The sequence below is a fragment of the Pangasianodon hypophthalmus genome, chromosome 11, assembly GCF_027358585.1.
Source record: "Pangasianodon hypophthalmus isolate fPanHyp1 chromosome 11, fPanHyp1.pri, whole genome shotgun sequence".
NCBI lineage: Eukaryota > Metazoa > Chordata > Actinopteri > Siluriformes > Pangasiidae > Pangasianodon > Pangasianodon hypophthalmus.
In genome coordinates, this window is record NC_069720.1 from 25,400,681 (window position 1) to 25,410,286 (window position 9,606).

At 35.6% G+C, this 9,606-nt stretch overlaps 1 protein-coding gene across 1 annotated transcript; it reads left to right on the plus strand.

Moving 5' to 3' along the window:
• Nucleotides 1–1,289: 1,289 nt before the first annotated feature.
• LOC113547074 (uncharacterized) lies at nucleotides 1,290–8,594 on the plus strand. The gene is made up of 5 exons (XM_026947280.3): nucleotides 1,290–1,740; nucleotides 2,807–3,169; nucleotides 3,941–3,997; nucleotides 6,841–6,954; nucleotides 7,545–8,594. The coding sequence occupies exons 1-5, from the start codon at nucleotides 1,698–1,700 to the stop codon at nucleotides 7,715–7,717; spliced, it is 750 nt and encodes a 249-aa protein (XP_026803081.3). The 5' UTR covers nucleotides 1,290–1,697; the 3' UTR covers nucleotides 7,718–8,594.
• The last annotated feature ends 1,012 nt before the right edge of the window (nucleotides 8,595–9,606 follow it).

A 9,606-nucleotide genomic window follows, 5' to 3' on the forward strand; every position in this document is an offset into this window, starting at 1 on the left:
TGCCACCACCATGCTTCACCGTGGTATGGTGTTCGTTTTGGTGCTTTTTTTTTTGCACCAAACATATCTTTTGGAATTGGTCTCACCAGTAAATCACATGTGTCTCTGAGTTTCATGTGCAGCAGTGGGAGCTATGTAATTTTGTTTCTCATTTGGCCTTTATGTGGTTGACCTGTTTTTGACACTGTGTTTCCTTTGTGTCAGGCCAGCTGAAACTGATTCTATACTTACTATTTTGTTTCTTCATCTCAACTCTCTTTAATATTGCCCCAGTTAATAGCTGTTAAAGTGAATGTGTGAAAGGGTTTTTTTGTTAAAGTGGTACCTGGAAATATCATGGAAATAATCGTGTTTTAAGGGGCTTCGCTGTCTAAACACAGATTACATTTTTCAGTAAAGAAAATGATTGCGCAACAATACATGAATGCAGATGAAGAAATATCTTTTTCCCTTACATGTCATTTGACGCACCTTGTACCTACCTCCTGGGCTGCACTAAGAGAATTGTTACTAGAAGCAATGACAGCTCTTTTAATGCTTTGTGACACTTCATTAAAGCTGATAAATGACTGGTCTGGTCTGTTTCAAGCTGCAATGTACCATATACTCGCTAGTGTGCTGCATGCCAACATCAGCTTTTTATGCCACATGCCCTTCTGCTTTTCCAGCATGGCATCGGGGAGGCGCATGGATGCATGATAGACTCGTGGCAAACAGTCACTGAAACTGCTTAAACAATGCACATGCATTTTTTTCTACTTGGTTTCTGAATGTTGGTTTATTTTTTGAGAAAGGTACTACATATTGAATTCAGTTTTTTTTGTTGTTGTTGTTGTTGTTGTCACCTGATGTTATTTGTTTGTTTATAGAAATTGAATTGAATAGAATTGAAGGAGGGTGTACTTTCTTTTTCCCATGACTAACTGTGCAAAATAGAAACAGGTCAGTTCAGGAAAACTTGTAGTCTTCAGAACTATATAACTTTTTGACCAAATTTGACCACGTGAAGGTGTTTTTTTTTTTTCCAGGTCATCACGCATATGTTTGACTTGTGTGAGTTTGAATTCAGACATTTCGTCAGTTTTTAAGATGAGACAAAAAGAAACCTAGACTTTTTTTTTTTTTTTTTTTGCGCTAAATTACACGTGCATCTGAGTTTCATGTTCAGCATCATGCAGGTGTTACACAGGCCTTTGTGTGGTTGACTTGTTTTCACACTGTGTGCTGACTGAAACTTATTCTAGTTACTATTTTTTATTTATTTATTTTTTTTAATTATTCAGTGATATTAGTGTCAACTCTGTTTAAGTCATATATTAAACACACCTATAAATATTGTGACTGTTTTTCTATACGCTAGCTTTTTCCATTCCTTTTTTCATGCTTGATTCATAGTTGTGCTGGTGGTTTGAGTGGTTTCTCTGTGCATAGACTTCCTCCTCACTTCTTTTGCTGCTTTAGATGTTGAGCATAATTTCACATGAACCTGGGTAGATAACTCAGTGCTCAGCCTTAGACCCCTTAGACATCACAAACTAGTGTGAAACACAAACCTTTCACATACTTTTATTACAACATATTTTTCAGTGTTGTAGGTGTGCAACTCCTGTGATGCAAAAAACATCTCCCTTGTACTTTACTCTGGTTCTGAACAAAAGGCTCTGGCATTTTGGTGTGTGCTACTTTTAACAAGAAAAATGGACTACTTACTCAACAGGAATTTTCTGCTATTGCTCACAGGTCAGACATTTTACATTCATACCAATACAAGATAAATGGAAATGCTCGTTGTTTAAGTGGCTCCAATAATTCTGAACTTATTTTATCATGCAACAAAAGGCAAAAGGTTAAATGCTTAAGTTAATCATGTTTTTCATGTTTTTTATTGGTTATTTATTAGTACCACCTAATTATTTCAGTTACCTGAGTTTTTCACATTTATAGCATTGCCCTACAACCATAGTTCTCAAAGTCACTGGGGTCCGCAATTGAAAAAAAAAAATTGTACATTGATGGAAAAGACTGGTCACTTGACTTGAATAAGTTTAATCCAATCATCAATAAACATAAAACAAACAAAAAACAAGCAGCTCTATAAATAATATCAATTTGATTGACAATTATAATGACAATTTTAATATTATGTGTAATAAATATGTGTTTAATATTTTAATAGTTGGATTATATAAAATTAATTTGTACTGAGCAGTCAAACAAATAAAAAATGTTTTATGTTATACACAAATAGCTAGTTTTCTATAGTGCTAATAAACACTCAATGTAAAGGCAAAGGTTAGATGCTTAATAGGAATTTAGCCATTTCTAAAACTTTAGATGCACTTACCTTATTCTTTCAGAGTCTCATAATAATTAGTCTTTTAGATTAAAATGTTTGAGATTTGTATCTGATTTTTTTTTTTAAATCTTAAAACCATAATATGTAATTTTGAATTATATGTTTTAAAGGCAAATCTCATCACTAGGCATGTTCGAAATATTGGTAAAATATTGGTTTTAAACACAACAGAGGAAAAAATATATTTAATGTGATTAATGTGTTTAATGTATATAATTGATATAAAGATATAAAATTCATATTCATACTTCTTTCAGATTCCAAGCTCCATAATACGGACTCTGTTTATAGTACTGACTGGAGTTTAATGTTAGGAACATCATGAATGATTTATTTACTTTTAATTAAGGAATTACTAGTTAACTCTTTTGGTTTAATTTTTCCTGTAAATTTTAATCCCTAAATTTAATTTAAATATGATGTCTTCTGTGTGTTTTGTTTTCCCCACAGTGGGAGCCATAATTAACCCCAGAGTTCAGGGGACATTTAGTGAACCTATGGTTCCAAGGATGGTTGAGGCATGTGTAGGAGCACACACAACCATCAGCTGCACTTTTCACACCGATGCTAAAGGGCTCAAAGTGAGCTGGTGTTTTGGCAAAACTTCTGACTTTAAAGAGTGTAAGAAGATTGAATTCCACTCATCAAATGGATCCAGTGTGAGTCATTACCATGAAGACAAAGAAATGACTGCTTCACATTTGACTATTAGAAATGTTACTTTCAGTGACATTGGATGGTATTTTTGTGAGGTCACACAGGATATTCCTCAACTCATCAAAAACCACAGCAATGGATCTGAACTGGTCATTTGTAAGTACTACATCATATATGAGGAATTATATAACAAACCAGTCAGAACATATCTGAAGGTATACGGTCACTCTGTGTTCATGTTAAAAATATTGATGTACCAAATACATTATAGTGAAAGGGAGTCATAGCAAGGTTAGACGTAACAGACCAATGTGTTTACATATGAGTTACAACATGCCATTGTCGCTTTTGTGTCACTTTTTTAAAATTAAGAAAATCTAAATTTTTAAATCTCAACAAACCTTATTTCATATATTCATTTATTTTATAAATTTTGAAATGTTACTGGGAGTCAAACAAGCCATATTTAAATGAAGAGTATACCGTGTCCTTTTCGTCTTTATTGACATGCTGCACTAGTGTAGGAGTTCAACAATACAAATGGACAAATCTCTCAGTTCATGCACCTCTGCTAGTTCCTAGACAACACTGAGTGACTCAGAATCAGTGGAACACAACAGAAGTCAAGAAAACAGACCTGAAAATATGCCAAAACATTTATTGAATATGGATTTACCAGTCCTAAATTATAAATGTTGAATTTAAAAAAGAGCTGGGTGGTCAAGTCTTGGGGTTGTAGAAAAATGTCCATTTGTACAAAAAAGTTTGGAAAGATCTGAGTTAAGTGCTTAGCATACACGTTCATTATTCTCAGAAATAACTAATTAGAATTAAACTGAGCATGAGTGATATCTCACAACACCATCTCTCACTAACTACGCTACATCTAACGAAGCTATCTCATATTACCATGTTTCTCTTTTACAGATTCACCCACAGAGAGTAATTTGGAGGTCAACACAACATATTTAAATACAACTTGTGGTAAAATATTGGCTTTTATAGTCTTTTTTTTGTGTATTCATTGAAAGATTTTCTACAGTCACAGCTAGTTATTATACTTGAGATATTTTTTTAGTTTCAGTGCTGGATTGAGGTAACCGGAGAGGTTAAGAAGAACACTTACTAAGATTTAGGTCATTACAGTACATTATCTTAGTGATGCCTTCTGTATTTAAGTACTTTAAGTTGTGACCCAAAATTAGTTTAATTTTAATCGTTATTATCATCATCTTCATCAACATTTCAAAGTCAACATACTTTACATTACAACTTACTTTACAAACAGCAAGTGATAATAGAAAAAAATGACATCTAAGCAAGTGATAATATCTTGAATATATGTTGAATTTATCTAGTGTTTCCTATTATAAGATTTTAATAAACCAAATATAAGATAATTAAACCTATTTCTATGAATTTTTTCTGATTTCAAGCATAAAACACCTTTGCGCTATTAGCAGATAATTTAACTAATTTTAAGCAGTTATTTCTAGAAAGAAGCAGCATTTTTGGCCAATAGAAAAAGAAAGTGTAAAGCTTGAAATGAGAAAAAATGTCTAAAAATAGGTTTAGTAATCTTACATATCATTTACTGTAATCTTATAATAGGAAATACTAGATAAATCTGATTATATTCAAGATATTTTTACATGCTAAGTTGTAATTTCTTTGCAGTGTAATACCTGCCTATCCCACCTGCTTTTGTCTCAACCCACAAGTTGAGAACCATTGGTCAATACAAAGACTTAGTGGGAAACCACTAGATTTTGTGTAATCCCAGTTGTACATTTATTACTACTGAATGTGAAATTATTGTGAAAGAATAAATGGATTGTCTATCACACTGGTATTACAATAACTTGCTGCTACAGAAGCTTCTACCTTAAAGAAACCAACAAAATTAAATCATTGTCATTTGCATTGCCTGGGAGAGTTAAAAAACAATGCCCTTCTGGTCCACTATAATGTCAGGATATCGTAGCCCTCGCTATTTCATTCTTTAACCAGCACAATGTCTACAGATCCTGATACATTTAACATTTTAGTGAACTCAAAACATTCTCCATTTACCCTGATGCAATGCACAGATGCTTCATCAGTGTATCTTTCAAGCACCACAAGCACCCGCCAGTACTAGGGCTATAGGGTTCAAAGCCAGTTTTGGACTTGAGTGCAGTCTTGAATTGTTTTCTGTATTGACTTGGACTTGTCTCTGACTTAATGGCATTTGTACTTGGACTTGCCTTGGTCATGGGCATTGGTCTTGCTAAATATGGTCCTGTTAATGTCCCATGTCAATCACTGCAATACTAGCCAGTTGTGGGTATCTGTGAGCATGCATGCAGGAGAGGGCAGATGGCAGATGGAAAGTGTCATCTGCACTCTCCTGCACGAATGCTCATAGATACTCATGATTGTCTAGTATTGCAGTGAATGACATGGGACATTTTTTTCATAAACTCGGTTGGTTGAGAGTGCCATCTGCCCTCTTCTACATTGCCCTGTGATGACCTGTGACATAAGCAGCAGTTCAAAAAGATGCTATTGTGTGGGTTCATGTGTCTTGGAGGAAGCATGTGTTAGTCTTCATCCTCTCTGGTTTGTGCCTGTCATATGAAAGGGGAGAGCTGGCTAGGTGACCAAATAGCAACTCAGAACTCTTGAAGTGGCACACCTCTAAGTAATGCCCATAAGGAGGAAAAACTTCCCACAGAATGGCGTGTTCCTGGAGAGCCTGGGTGTCTGGCCCACCAGCTGTTGTGATGACTTTCATCACCCAGTAGGCCAGTGTCTGTTTAGACAGGGGAGCTTCCCACGTCTTTCCTCTGTAACAGATAAACAGTTGATCTGATCATCAAATAGCTGCAGTCCAGCCCAAATAGTACCATATTGTCAGGGCATAACTATACTGCATTGTAATCCATTGGTTAACAAAACTAGGTCATATGACTTTGGGCAGAATGATTTGGCCACCAACACATGCAAGGCATGCAGTTCTCACACGGTTTTTGCAGAACTAATCTCTCCATGAAAGCTAGAGATTATGCCCCTCTTGCTGAAATAAGCATGCATCTGCTTGTGGTATTTGGGGCCTGGTTGTGAAGGGCCTAATCAGTGAGTGTTTGGGGCTCAGAGTGCAGACTTAACACTGAATTAAAAAGAACATATTTGAACATCCTTAAGTTCACAGTAACTATTACTGCAAGACAGAAATTTATTCTTCTGTTTTTATTTTGTGGGGTCTGAGGGACATTTTAGAGGTGAGAGTGCTGTTTACCCCACGCACATGTGGCTGACAAAACCTGTGGGTGCTGGAACATAAAATCAAGCTGTGACAACTTAAGTATGCGGTGTGGCCAGTCTATTTGACTGTGCTGGTTTCTAGACTCTGAAACACCCTGTGCTCCTCTTTCTAGGGATTCTTTGGCATCAGACCCAAAGGGCAACATCCTTAACTGTTACTGCAAGACAAAAAACTAATCTTCATTTTTTTATTTTGTCACTGTTTCTATGAATGCTGCATTTAAACCAGAATATTCACTGAAAAAAAACTAGCCTAATAAATAGTGAAATATTACCTGGTTGCTCTAAAATCTTGAGCAGTCTTAATCTTAACGTCATCCTACTTTTTCAGTTTATAGTGATTTTGACCTACTTTATTCTTGCCTAATTACTTTATGATTTTATGACATTAGAGTATGGCTGACTTATCAGGAGAAGAAAAAACTTCATAAGTTACATTGTTGGAAGTAACTGGCTTTTAAATTATTTATTCCAAAACATTATAAAGTATTCAGTATTCCTCTTTTCTTTCTTCTTTTCAGACTCTGAAACTCCAAATGCTTCTCCTTGGTGGCTGTGGGTAGCTTTGGCAGTGGGCTCAGCTTTGAGTGTGACAACTGTGATCATCACAATGGTCATATGTAGAAGAAACAAAGGTGCTAAAAATTTTATCCATGGTAAAACTCATGTCTATGTACACAAAGACAAGTAGACTGCACTGATGCAAATGTTGTAATAGAGCATTACACTGACTCCTGCAAACAACATTTCAACCCATTCTTTAAGTGCCAAGCTTTCTAAATGGGTTCTCTCTGGATCACCTAGAACCTTTTCTGAAGTGATAAACCCTCTGTTGTAGGATTGTCTATAATAACTTTGTGTTCCCACAGAAAGACAAAAAATAGTGTAGGCAACCATGAGCGTATGCTTATTTACCATGGCTGCATGTGAAAGAGTCATTCACAGCAGAGCAGATCTTCTGTTTGAGGTCTGCTTTTTCTTGTGTTTTAATGGAGCACTTGCATGTGTAGGTGGTGTGTGGTATGAGTCAGACTCAGATGAAGTGTCCAATTCAGATGAAACAAGGAGCTGTAGACTGCTTGTGGTTCCTGAGCTTGTGTATAACGTGTATTTGCAGAGCAAGTTATTTGTCCTCAATCATGAGACCTCTGTGCATTACTTACAAATTATTATTATAAGAAAAAGACATAGAAATATCTAAAAGATTTATGTCTAATTTTTTTAGACTTCCCTGTTTATGAGAACACAAAGGAAGCCTCAAAGAGACGCTGGAAAGAAGACCAATCCCTTCACCTCTGCATGCCATCAAAAGGATATTCAAATAAACAAACGGATACTCTGAAACCACATAACAATGATTATCATCCCAAAGGTAGACAGATGAGCCCAAGATTATAAATAATGGACTTGGATTATAATCTGCTAGTCCAACTTCATTTTATCATTCAGCCAGTTATCATTTTGCTGGTTCATGTTCTGTTGCATGAATCAGTTTAGGCCAAGCTTTATCTGCTGGACAGATGGCCTCACATTTGCCTCCAGAATGATTTGGTATAATGAGGAGTTCATGCTTGTCTAATAACCTTCAGGTGCCCAAAACAAGGCCATATCATCACCTCTCTACGACATGTATTTGTGGTGAGATGCCATGATTGGCCAAAGATTGTGCTGTGCATTATAACCAAACATCTCCATTTTTAGTCATCTGTCCATATGACATTGTTCGAGAAATATTTCATTAGATGTAACATTACAAACTGTGCTTGCATGGAGAGAAAGAGGCTCACTCTTGGCTACCGTTCCATAAAAGCCACTTGGTCTTTTTGTCCCCTCATAGTACAGTCATTTAATATATAATTTAATATTTTAACTGAGTCCTGCTAACAAATCAGTTATTATCAACAATTATTACTATAAACAAATCAGGTGCATTTGATTAGCAGCTCCTGGCTGCAAATTATTATGTTAATTGATATGGAAGCAGTAAGTGTATACTTACATTTTCACCCATGGCTTCCACATATGGGCTGATTTTTTTTTTTTGGTAAGTAAACAGTGACGCAGTGGAATGTGGTGTTTGTCTCCTGATGTTAGGTTTAGGACCGGATGAGGACCAGATGCTGTTTTATCATGTCTGAATATATAAAACCATACATTTAAAAGAGGGTGTACTTTCTTTTTCTCATGACTGAAAATGCATTACATAATTAATATCAAATCAATACACAATCAACACATGTACACATTGTATTATTCTGTATATTTGTAGAAATAATAGCCATATAACATGAAAAATAAATATTAATTATTATATTGATAATAACATTGTTTCATTATTTCATTTTTTATTTTAAAGAAACCATCATTACTATGCTGCACAGAATGATGGAAATGTTCAAAACATCAACTTGCAGCCATAGTACTTACTTATTAACTACACAGGATTTTGTGCTCTTGAATAGAGTGTGTCAAAAAATATCTGATTTTTCCTTTTTTTTTTAATTGTTATTCAACAAAAATACAGTGTATGTTGCATAATAGAAATATATTGTAATATACACTCACCAGCCACTTTAATAAAAACACTTGTACACCTGTTCACATATGCAATTATCCAATCAGAATTTATGTGTCAGCAGGGCAATGCAAAAAATCATACAGCTACATGTCAAGAGCTTCAATTAATGAAAAAAGTGATCTCAATGACTTTGAGAGTGTTGTGGTTGTTAGTGCCAGATGGGCTGGTTTGAGTATTTAGGAAATCGCTGATCTCCTGGGATTTTCATGCACAACAGTGTCTAGAATTTATACAGAATGGTGTGAAAAACAAGAAAACATCAAGTGAGCAGCACTTCTGCGGGTGCAAATGCCTTGTTGAAGAAGAGATTGGCCAGATTGATTTGAGCTCACAGGCACTCTACTTTAACCGAAATAACCACTCTTTCAAGATTGTACTGAGAAGAAAAACATCCCAGAATGCACAACACATCAAACCTCGACGCAGATGGGCTGCAACAGAAGAAGTCCTCATGGGGTGTCAGGCAAGAACAAGAATCTGAGGCTATAGTGGGCACAGACTCACTGAAACTGGACAGTTGAAGATTGGAAAAAGATGAGCTGATGTTTCTCCAGTCTTCAAATGTCCAGTCTCAAGCCAGTCCATCTGGCACCAACAACCATGGCATGGTCAAAGTCACTGAGATCACATGTTTGATACAAATGTTAACTGAAGCTCTTGACCTGTATAATTTTATGCATTGCTCTGCTGCAACATGATTGGCTGACTG

Coding starts and splice junctions, on each gene's coding strand:
- LOC113547074 (XM_026947280.3), top strand. CDS start 1,698: ATGGACTACTTACTCAACAGGAATTTTCTGCTATTGCTCACAG. Junction 3,170..3,940: donor TGGATCTGAACTGGTCATTT/GTAAGTACTACA, acceptor TCTCTTTTACAG/ATTCACCCACAGAGAGTAAT. Junction 3,998..6,840: donor ATATTTAAATACAACTTGTG/GTAAAATATTGG, acceptor TCTTCTTTTCAG/ACTCTGAAACTCCAAATGCT.